The following is a 12,195-nucleotide window of genomic DNA, read 5'->3' as shown; positions in this document are numbered from 1 at the left end:
TATAACTCCATTACCATTAATATGTGCTACTTTATGCCTAAAATACTTTCGGAGACTGACTAAAGTTTGTCCTGAGACAGCTGCATACTGAGCTAAATCAGGAGATCACATTATCCTTTTTACTACTTCTAGCTAAGGGAAATCAACAAAAACTTGGGACAGTGATATCATTTTAAACCATTTTTATGGTCAGTGTCTGCCCATGCATGGCCTTAGCCTACCTGAGAAAGTGCTGTGGTTAAGCAGATACATTGCTTGTGATCTTTCAGCAATGTGCCTTAGAACTAGTTGCAGAATTTCTACAATGCGCTATAGTGCGCTATGCAGGTAATAGATGACACGGATATACCAGGTAGATTATATGGTTCTACTTATTTCAATGCGATTTTATTCTAATTTGGCATATATTGCTTAATGTGTGTTTTTACCGAAACTTCATGAAAAACTGCTGGGTTAAATTTTTAAATTTTACAAGTATTTCAGAGAGAGAAAATGCACTTTTACAAAATGCACTTCCTAACATAAACTATTTAATACTTTGGTATGAATAGAAACTAGCGTTCTTATGTTTTAAATAAGAAATCTTGTGGAACCCAAGCTTGTCAGGTTTTTGCCAGAAACTTGCTGGTGCCCTGCCAGCTCATCTACCCATCCACCTGGCAGGTTGCCCAGCCTTCCAAAAGCTGCAGCTGCCTCTGCGTCAAGGATGGCAGCACTTCCAGGGCTGCAGGCTCCAGGGTGGGTGGCCAGATGGACTTCTCCTCTCGGGTACCACCCAAAGGTTCCCCATCATCGTGGGGTGATCTGCTGTGCAGACAGCCACCCAGCAGGGTGGTAGGTGGGGGAACTTTCAGGTCTGGAGATGTTTTATCTTGTGCCAGCTTTTAGTAGATTTCTAAGAAATTGTTTTATAAGAGGACATGCTATTTCTGTCACTAGGGGAGACCTTGTATCTGAAAAGAGGGAGTTATGCATTTAATGCATTACTTTGTAGCAGTTCCAAGGTTCATGCAGAAATAACACAAAACGCAGCAACAAGAAGTCTAGAGGAATGTTGCTTTTTAAAGTGGAATTTGGCTTCTGACAAAGCGTTAGGTTTTGTTGGGGGTTTCTTTTTTTCTTAACAGAGGTTCTTGTTTCTCCTGCAAATATCTAATCTTATTTTAGGTTCGACCAGACCTCAGCAGTATCTTGTGGTCTAACATGCAATTTTTTTGATCAGTTAGATATTCATGGTAGTTAATACACCCTTGGTATGAATAATGTATTGTAGAAGGACTGTAATAACAAATAAAAGCTGATAAGTTTTATGTTGATGTGTGCATGGTTGTTAACCTTAACAGTTTTTCTGCTATTTTTTTTAGTGCTGAGAACAGTACAATTTAATAGCACAAACCAATGAGAGTGAAATTTTGGGGATTGTAACTCTTCATGTTTGTATAAAAGTAAGTGTTAACTATTACTCAGGCTAATAAATAATAAAATCCCACAAAGCACTTCTGCTTTCTTTTTCTGATTATTCCCTAACAGTTCACTGTGTTTTAAATAGCTTGTTAGAAAACTTTCCTAACAGAGGTCTACTCCAAAAATAAATCAATTCCACAATAGTAGGCATGGTTGGAGAAGAACAACTTTTTCTGCTCCAGCTATTCTTGTAGGTTGCTAATAGATGCTATATAAATAAATAAATCTCTATTTTACTGAAGTTAAATAATGATATTGAAAGAGACATATTGATGTAATGAAGCAACTGTGACACATGAAATATTTTATAGACTGTTGCCTGGATATGATACTTTTTTTATAATTACCCTCAAGGAAATTTAATGAAGAATTTTTGATTAACATAATACACTAGAGCATAAGATAATTAATGTTTCTTATCATTAATTTGTCAAATAGAAACAATGATACTATAAAAATTACATTGTGTTAGATTTTTCTCTAGCTTAGTAACTTTTTTCAGCAATTTTACTCATAACTTTGCGTCATACCTTGTCCCACTAAAGTTGGTAAGTCCACTCCTGAAGTTCCTGGTCAGGTAGAATAACAGGTTCAGAGTCTAGGTGGATAATCTTTTTACTTATACAGTGTTATCTAGCAATGCAAGAACTGAAGAAACAAATGTTGCCTTCTTTGATTGGACCAATTGGACCAATGGCTCATGAAAATCCATACAGAGGATGGAAACACTATAATTAAAAAAAAAAAAAAAAATTCCTTTGCTATTTCTCAGCTAATACAATATGTTGGGGTGTGGAAGGTTGGCCTTATTGTGCATTTAGCAGATGCTTCCAATGAGCTGTCCAAAATGAAACCAAGCTCAATTGATTTGCCGCTGTGCTACTCCAGCTCTGTGTGTATTGAAAGCATTGGACCTATGTTAATAAAAAAATTAGAACGAATCATACACACTGTTTCGTGCTGAAATGATGACAAGTAGTTTCTCTTTGGTTTTATTATTCTTTTGCACCAGTCAATATAAAAATTTTGCTAAGATGTTTCTCACAACATTTACAGATTAAAAGTAGTTGCCTAACTCCATTTCTGCTTACAAACTTAATAACAACATGCTTATATAAAATAAGACTATGATGATCATATCTTCAGCTACATGCTGGCATAGCTCCAAAGGCGTAGCTGTTGACTTCATGAGGATTTAGATAGAAACTTAAAGTTAAGCCCATGCTTAAGTGCTTTGTCAATCTGTCTCTCTCACCCTCTCTTGTTGCTCTTAATAGTGCATAAAATATATGACATGTAGCTCATGCCAACATAGGAATGAACATTCAACTATTTCTATATGTTCTTTGTTGTTCCAACCCCAAAGAAAAGAATGTGTCCACTGTGACTTCCATAGCGGTATGCTCTGGGTGTAAGCGTGCATGTGTATCTATTCTCAAAGGCAATGTATGGGCCTCTTGTCTATCCCAAACTTCTGTAATCAGATAGACTGCAGTTCAGAATACATCCTTCCTAGTGAATCTGCTCCCAAACTCATGCTTCTTGCAGTAGATGTAAATGAAGTCCTCTTCTTTTGTGGCTTTTGATCTAAATCACTTGTTTATCACAGTTATTGATACCTGGTTTTCATTTTATTTAAAAATCTTTACAGCAAAATACTACATTAGTAAGAGTAGCAAAGATTTAAAGTGAATTGCACAAGAGCTATTTTATAGCCTGAGACTGTCATCTCATATACAAAACATGAAAGTTATTACACAAAAAAAGTATAATAAAATTATGGCTGTAGGCAGTGGCTTTAATAAACAGTATAGGTTTTTCCAATACTCAATAAACTAAGATTTTACCAGAAGTGTAACCTCATATTTCTGTGATTGATGTGCATTCTTCCCCAAAATAGCATTCATCTACAATAAGATTTAGTTGGGCATTTATGCTTGACCAAACTAATGAGTGTGATATCAAACTGTCTAGAGAGCTATGGATATATTTAAATAAAAATATTTGTAAGTGCTATAATTATCCAGATAAATCAGGAGCTAGGTGACAATATTGGTATAGATTAGAATAAAAATATATTTTTTAAGCACACATTTCCTTAAATTTTAGTTCCTAAACATTTTGACAGCATGTCAAAAAATCTTCAAATTTTTAGTATTTGCTAGATGTACTGTAGTTTCCACTGGCATATGTGTCCTGTAAGGCAAGGGACAACAGAATCAAGAAATAAACATCTGACCATGTCACAAATCCAATTAACTCTGACAAGGCTAGTAAAGTCAAGCGAATAACAAAGCAATGCTGTCTGGAAGCAGCTTTGTATTTTAGATCGTACTGGAGATGGTAGGACACCAGCTGGACAAAGCAAAAATACTCTGGGCAGCTGAATTTTCTGTATCCACTAAGACCATCTTATAGCCTGACGAGGTCACAGCACTATAGCATTTTCAGGTGTCGGATCTCATCTCTTCACTTTTTCGAAGTGGCAGAGAGGAGGGAGGGAAGCATTCCCCTCACAGAATGTAAAATACGTGCTAATGTCATTGCAAGGTAATGCAGCGAAGCAGAAACTGCAGTTAACGTCACACAGCCTCTCCTCAACCACCACCACCATGATTGGTTATGATAATAACCTTCAATAGATTTCAGTGCAACAATCCTCGGGCAGAAATTCTGGTGATTGTCTAATCCCAGGACCTATGCGTGTTAAACGTAGCTTTCATTTTTCTAGTTCTTGATACATGTGGGTTTCCTGTGTCCCGTTTAATGAAACTGAAGGATTAAATGATTTTTTCACTGGTCTGCTGCATTCATTCGTGCTTGAGACTCAAAAATGTGGGTGAATTTCTCATCTTGAGTATAGCAGAGTCAATGTAGTGACACTCCTTTGGCAAAATTATTTTGAATTTATCTTGAGAGGATAATCCATTTCCTGACCTTCTGACTAGAAATCTAAATTCTTCACTGCGTGTTTCTGCATAGAAAGGAAATACATACTCCATTTACTTTATCTGTGTAACTAAAACAACACTGTATTATGCTTGGAAATTCTACAGCTTTGTCTCTCTTCTCCCTCAAACCTATTTCACAATCATAGAGCACCCTCAATTAAAATGCTCGCTTTCCATTTCCACTTGAGTCATGGAAGAAATTTTATACCCATTAAGTATTACACAACATTTACTATTATTACTGTTGATTGTTGATGTTATTTGCACCTCATAGTAATCTACTTTTCTAGTTGCCAGAGTAGTCAAACATATAGTTTATCAGCTCCAATATGGGCCCTTAAAACTGAAACAAATGGCTATCCTCAACTTTGGAATAGAGGAAGGAATGTTTCTTCGGGAAACACGAGAATTGGGGTTAACTCATGTCTTAGAGCTAGTTTGCAGCTGCCTAGCGTTGGAAATCTCCCAGTACTTTTCTTATAGTTCTGTTTGATTGAAACTAAAATTGTATTAACTTCAGCAAAATTTTCCAAAGGGAAATTTCTCGGGTTTAGAATGAGATTTCTGGTCTAAAAACCAGAAATACATACAATCGCTCAGTGGTTAAGTTATTAGATTAGATCTGAGTAGGGAGCTGAACTGTTTCCCCTCTCCTAATTCCACATGTTTGTATGCACTGCGTCTTTTGAATCTTTTTCCCCTGCAACTTGAAGAGATTGGAGTTTGTTCTCACATAGAGGCCAAAAAAAGTCTAAACTTCAGCAAGTCTGTAGTGCCTGATTTGTAGTTAATCTTAGTGTTGGTCCAATCTTTCCTGGCATGGAGAATTTAACATGGGGTGAGATGGGTAACTTTATTTTAGCTGTCAGGATGGTCTCAGAGGTCAGGGAAAGGAGCGAGAAAAGAATAAATAATGTGCAATATTGCTTCTGCAAAGCATTAAAAATTCAACATCATGCTTTTACATTTTTCTAACTGCATTGAAACTTGATCTTCTTGCTACAACTTTGGACACAAATAGAATTTAGCAAATGGATCGATGCTGTACATGCAGCACAGGCATATGCTGACATACGATTACCATATGTCAGTCTACAGACATTCTCTAGCTCCTGAGACATATTTTGTTCTTTAAATAGCTTTCCATCTTCTTAACATTTTGGAACATGTGACTATTTTCATTACGCTTTTTTTCTTCTTCCTTTGAAGCCATGTTAATTTACAACTGACTTAGGTTCCGCAGAAAGGACTGATAGAAGGAGCTAAAAATAGCTTTTGGAGATTACTACTACAGTCACATATATTTGGAGCTTGAAGTGTAAACGTGAACTATGGAAGGAAAATAAAATCTACATTGATCTTTATAAGTAAAGAAATATGGATTGGGATTTTTGTCCTGGATTCATCCAGGATCATATACAGTATTTTATTCCTGGTATGTAACATAGCAAGTTAAAATTTAATCCAAAAAAAAGAGAGAAAACCTTTGTAGTTAATCATGTATCATTAAATTCTGAGGTTTTGACTTGAACTGGAGACAGCTCGAGTCAGAACCTTACAGTCTCACACAGAGAACAATGGTAGCTGCCAATTTCCTGTTGGTTTTCACAACAACAACAAAAAAAATGGAAAATGGGTATCTTCATATGATCTATAGATGTGCAGTATGAAAGCATTTAGATGCAAGTTTTACAGAAGCCTACAATTTTAGGCAAATAATAGATAAACAAACCTTCTATCTCTTAAAAAAATAACTCCATCAGGACAGTCTTAACATGTTTCAGCAAATTGTGACACGCATAAAATACACTCCATCTTATGTTCTTAAGTTCCTAAAAGTTTTGGAGGAAAAAATACTTTATGTTGACTTAAAAGCATGTAAGAACTTAAAAAAGGAAGCATACGCAAAGATTTTACTGCTCTGTGTGAAAGAAGAAAAACTGTACTGAGCACATTCTTTTGCTTTTGCAACATCTCATATAGACTTTATTAGCAAAATACTTCATTTGTATCTTTAGAGAAAAGAGAATTGCTTTAAACATCTCAAGAGAGAAACCATCTCTTTCTGAATGTCTGGAGAAATGCTGAGAATAATAATGACCATAAACAAGTAATTAGTAAGAAATTACAGATCTTTTCTTTTCTGATTTATAGATTATTCCTGCCTGGAGACAGAACTTAATTTCTCAATAACCTCTGGCTTCTTAACTGTTGTAATACCGAGGACATCAAGCGATAGACTTCCCTATAAAGGATATGTATCAGCTTAAACCGGCACAAGAAGAATTCTTAAGAGTGGGCTGAAAGAACCGATGTTTACTCAAAGCCTCTGATTCAACACAGGTACATTCACTTTCTATTTCTGCATCTCAGAAAGGGTCAAAGTGCTCTGCAGTGTAGAAGGGCATGAAGTAGTGCTTGACATGTTGGACATAAACACATATGTCAGGCAGACATCCTACTGTTAGGAATAAATCAGTTCCTGCTTGTGCTAAAAGGCACTGATGTAATCACAAAATGTTTTAGAGACCAGATCCTTTTGCTCTTAACTGTGTAACACTGGAAATTTTGCCACTCTGCAAATTAAGGATTGGGCCTTAGTATGCTTCTGTTGAAAGAAAGTCTTTTCTGTCCATTTGAGCATTTTAGTGGAAGCCAAAGTTCCTTAAGCTTTAGGCGAGCCTTCTCTACAGGAAAGTAAACAACGCAAAATGTATGGTGATATATGTGTATAGTTTTCCTTCTACAGCTACCTTGATTTCCAGTGGAACTGTAGTGGGGTGCACAAATTTCTTCTGGATGACACCAGAAGGGAAAAATGGCAGAGGTGATACAAAACAATTTTTTGTTTCTTATTCTCGGAAAGTCTGGAAACGTAGCATAATTTGGGTAATCCCTAGAGCCATTAACGGAAAAAGATAATGCAGCTATCATGAGAGCCAAATGGAGAGAAAATACATAAAATACCATATACAAGCAAAATCAGAGCAGATCTAGAATGAGGGAAGGGGGAGGCACATGATGCCATGAAGGAGTTATTTATCAAGTAGTATAATATGAAGAAAAGATGAGCACTTCTCTTCGAAAGAGGAATCAGAAATGTATTGAGGATATTGTGGCATCATTCCTCTAAATCCCTTATGCTCCTTTGTTCTCTGTGTTTCTCAGTGGTACCCCCCTGCACCCAGAAGTTTTGCATCCGCTTGTTTTCTTTCCACATCCCAATGATGATGAGGTCCTGCCTGTCTAAGCTTGTCTCCCAGGCTCAGCATCTCTGTTTGACTGTGAGCAAAGCTGTCACACGGGTAAGCATTGCCAGAAAGATAGTCTGCCCCTCTTTTTTTTGTCTGGGAAAACAAGATGTAAGAAGGACTTACTCAAGGTATTTTCCTGGCATTGCTACTGTGGCTGCAGGGTGAAGGCTAATGTTCCTCCCCTGCACCACCAAGCAATGCGTGTTCCGGCATCAGAGTGAAGCGCAGGATCAGAAAAAAGTAAGAGTGTCACTCAAAAAACCTGCAGGACTGAGAAAAATTGGAGGGCTTCCTTCTGCCTGTGAAGTTTTTATGTAGACAGTGGAGGTTGGTGTGAAACATCTGTGTGGGATGGGATGAGGATTGGGGAGGGGAGCTTGGTGTTTCCTAGAAGTCCCATGGTTGAGGGAGTTTTGTGAGATAGCTTTACTTCAGGGAATTTCAAAATGTGTAATGGTGATGTGTGGTACTGGGTACCACATGTGGTATACCTGATGCAAAATAACCTCTGTGTGAGAATATGCTGGAGATGTGAGGAACCTCAGAACTTGCTGTTTACAGCTGTCAATCTACTCCTGCTGCTCCAAGTGAATTGCTAAAGTAAACACAGCCCATGCTGGTTTATTCACTGCTCACAGAACAAAAACTGTAATAGTTTGTGATGCACCATAATTTTCCATGAAAATATATTCCGTAGCACTCTGAAAGCAAAAATACTGTATTTAAATGAGATTCACAGCAGTATATTTTATTGACTTTGAGAGACAGATTCAGAAAAAAGAGGATTACCAAGCTGAGACTAATAGCTGCATTCAACATACTCAAATTTACACTAGTTTACATTTTAAATAGGAACTCCATCTGTAGGGGGAAAATATCACTCAAATGCGCCTTACTTTATTGTATAGTGCCACCTAGGGGTTAAAAGCTTTTAAATTTTAGAGTAGCAAAGGCTAGGAAGCTCTGTTGCTAGCAGAGAAAGTATTTCTTACATTAAATCACTTGTGTTTTGGAATTTACTAGGCAAACAAAGTGCTGCCGAGATTTCCATACTGTTGTATCTGGCAAAAGAAAAACTGCCACAGTTCCCTTTGGAGCTGCCCATAGTCTTCTCTCTCCTCCGTAGTCTGGCAGCGAATGGAGATGTCGCAAATCCTGATTTTCTCCTCTGCTAGCCAGGTCTTGCTCATATGATCTGTGTAGAGGTTATCTACATCTGCTGCTGCAAGGCTGGATGGGAGATTGTTGTTTTGCTGGTTTTAAGTGTGCAAGAACTTAAAATAGAGTCTTGAAAAGTTTGCTTTGTGAGGCAGAGAGGAAACCCTGGCCTACTTCTACTTAATCTAGCCTACTGAAGGAAGGTTCTGTACAAGGGAGGAATGAGGTGCTGGGACTGCTCTCTGTCTGTGAGCAGATATGCTTTATTCCTCCTGAAACTTCCCCCCCTCCTCTTGCACATTCCAAATTACAGTTGGCTCCTTTCAGCTTCTTTGATTTATCATAGAATCATAGAATTTAGCCTAGAAATGGGCAAAAGAAACTTAAAAAAACCTGCCCACCTCTCTACCATGTTTGTTTTTTCAAACTGACTTTTGTGTTAAAAACCTGAATTGTGGTCATTTCTTTCTTGAAAGTCCAAAACTCCAGGAGAGGTAATATTTTAGAAAAAGTGGTTTTTTCACACACTTTTTTATTCTCTCAAATGGTATTTGATTTTATTCTGTATCTTTCACAGCAGATGGCGTACCTGCCTCACTGAGACCAGGCACTTTTTCTGAGGTCTGCTCAATTGGCAAGGTCTGTTATACCTCAGGCAGAATGCAAATTATAGATACATGTAGTCAAGTCTCTCCTGTCCTTAGAGGAATTTTTCAAGCAAAAATGTCCATAACATTTTTGATTGCATGACTGTATGCTTGAACTGTAATGCTATTGAAGGGCACGTGTCTCTTCCCTTCCTTCAGCACCCTCCACACACATAAGCAATTAAGATTTGATTATTAATAAGAAGGAGGGAAAAAACTGATTTTATTTTTGTTAAGTTCTTTAAAATCATCCATCCTGAAAAAAGAAAAAAAGACCAGCTGACAAAAATTACTTTGTCTGGACCTTAGAAATGGAGAAAAAAAAATATTTTGGAACTACAAGCCACAAACATGGCAAAATGATGCTGGAAGATATACCAAAGATTGCTGTAAGTAGCCCTCAGGTAAACAAGCCCTGTGGTAAAATCACAGCATGACAGATGAAGCAAACTCTTATGACTGTCCTCTAGATGTCATGATGTAGAAGAGATGAGAAGCTGAATACCAGGGTGGCCATACTTGAAGTTGAATGAGCTTTGACAAGATCGTTAAAGAAAAATGACAGTAGGGAATAGTAAATTCATTGTGGTGCCCACCTTGATGCGGCATGCTCTAGAACAAGCAGACTACTGCTTAGATACTGGCGATAAACACTGTACCAAGCCTGAGAGAAAGGGAGACGTACATTCATGTCAGCTCCACATTAGACATTCTTGCTCTGTCACTCAGGGTGGATTTTTGGTGACCTTCTTGTTCTGATAAAAGTCGGAGAGAATATGCCATTACATGAGCAGTACAGTGCTTTTGCCTTTATATGTTCTATTGCTTAACAAAACACCACGGGTTTTACACATATATGTATGTATATAAATACTCATAAAATAAATAAATACATAAAATGCCACATAAATAAATAATTACAGTGGTAAATATATACACATTACAAAGGCTTGCTATTACAACTTTATTGGCAGATATTCTCTAATACAGATATGGCCCAACAGTCTGGGCCAGCAGCTCCTTCTTACAAAAGAAGATACAACAAATTCAGCAACTTGAAATAAGATACTTATGAATGAGGATTGCAGGATTCTCTCATATATATATATATGTCTAAAAGAAAGTCTGAAGATCAGCGTTTAGTGAGGAGGAATCGGAGCAGTGGTGATTAATAGAAGTCATTAAACATCATTTGGAATATTCAGAATTTCAATTACAAAATAAAAAGAATCATCCTACTCTTGAAATTCCTGAAATCATGTTTTCAGAATCTTTCATTTTGCAAGGCCTGGTTCATTAAAAGCTGTGATGGTTTAAAGGTGTTCAGAGCTGGTGTGTCTAAAAGCCTGTTTCTTTCTTTCCAACTGTACTCCTCTGTTAAACAAAGTATCACCTTTCCTTACAAACCCCACCTCTCTGAGGTGCCCTACAGGACAGTATAGGTAGGGAAAACATCGTAGCGGAAGGCCTACCTCAAGAAGAAATCCTGCTTCCACTAAATCACTTTTGCCATCAACTTCCCAAAGGACAAATCCTCAATTTGGTCTTTCTTGACAAATGTTGTCCACCTGGCAACAAAGTCAAAATCATATAATGCAGAATCTGTTAATCAGAATCGGGTGTATCCACACCTACTGTCACAAGTAGAAAAACAAGTTTAACAGGAATAAATGAGGAAGGGGGCAAGTCTTGGAGAACCACATCTGGAGAAATAATACCAGAAAGTGTTCCCATATTAACAGATGACAAAATTATGGAAGCAGTGTCTTACAGGAACCCCACTGTGATACAGAGGAAGCACAGAGAAGAGCACAATGATGGAAACCCACATCCACAGAATGGCAAGGAAGGGTAACTGTCCCTGTATCTCAGCAGCTCAACTCCACGAGGCAGAAACAGAAGGGAGCCTTTTGGTGCCTGAGATGGGACACCCCTGGGGCCCTTTCTCCTAACCTTATCCCACCTCCCACTGGATAGAACAAGGGGGAGTCACAGGAGAAGGTGCCTCCTCTGGGCTCATCCATGGAGTCCCTACCCAACCATCAGGACAACATAGGGCTGCTGAGCCTACAAAGATACCTTGTAGCTTAAACGCTATATAGTATATCCAAGTCACGATAAACATTTAAGAATCTTTGGTATTTATGACGCTGCCAATGTAATTTATCCCATGTCTGGTACTTTAATGACAAAAGATAGTGACAACAGTAAGCAATGCTAATTGGAGCCTTCACTCAGATGAGCGCTGAATTGCGGTGTGAAGCCGGACTTCCCCGGGTCTCCTGGGGCTGGAACCAGTGCTCAAACATCCATTTTGGAAGGAATTCCAGATGCGGGCACCAGGCTGCTTTATTGGCCTTCATTCCTGCAGTGATGAGCACTGTAACAACACTTAAGACAGTCAGGCTGATAATCCACATAAAGCCACGTACACTAGTGATTATTTTTAAGGTTTTCTCGTCACCAGCTTTCCCCGGGTCTCCTGGGGCTGGAACCAGTGCTCAAACATCCATTTTGGAAGGAATTCCAGATGCGGGCACCAGGCTGCTTTATTGGCCTTCATTCCTGCAGTGATGAGCACTGTAACAACACTTAAGACAGTCAGGCTGATAATCCACATAAAGCCACGTACACTAGTGATTATTTTTAAGGTTTTCTCGTCACCAGCTGGTGACACCTGAAGGAAGCCCCCGGGTCACCACTACTAGCACCGGCTGCTCC

General features: G+C 38.2%; 1 protein-coding gene across 1 annotated transcript in view; it reads left to right on the top strand.

Annotated features, from left to right (window-relative positions):
* Nucleotides 1-321: 321 nt before the first annotated feature.
* Nucleotides 322-12,195, top strand: part of CNOT10 (CCR4-NOT transcription complex, subunit 10) — a 47,151-nt gene continuing 35,277 nt past the window's right edge. Inside the window, exon 1 of the mRNA XM_009891974.1 lies at nucleotides 322-352. Within this exon, the coding sequence (XP_009890276.1) occupies nucleotides 322-352 (31 nt within the window). The remainder of the gene's footprint in view (nucleotides 353-12,195) is intronic.

Source organism: Charadrius vociferus, unplaced genomic scaffold, assembly GCF_000708025.1.
Source record: "Charadrius vociferus isolate BGI_N301 unplaced genomic scaffold, ASM70802v2 scaffold349, whole genome shotgun sequence".
Classification (NCBI taxonomy): Eukaryota; Metazoa; Chordata; class Aves; order Charadriiformes; family Charadriidae; genus Charadrius; species Charadrius vociferus.
The sequence above is the reverse complement of the archived record's forward strand: the minus strand, read 5'-3'. Positions and strand labels throughout refer to the sequence as shown.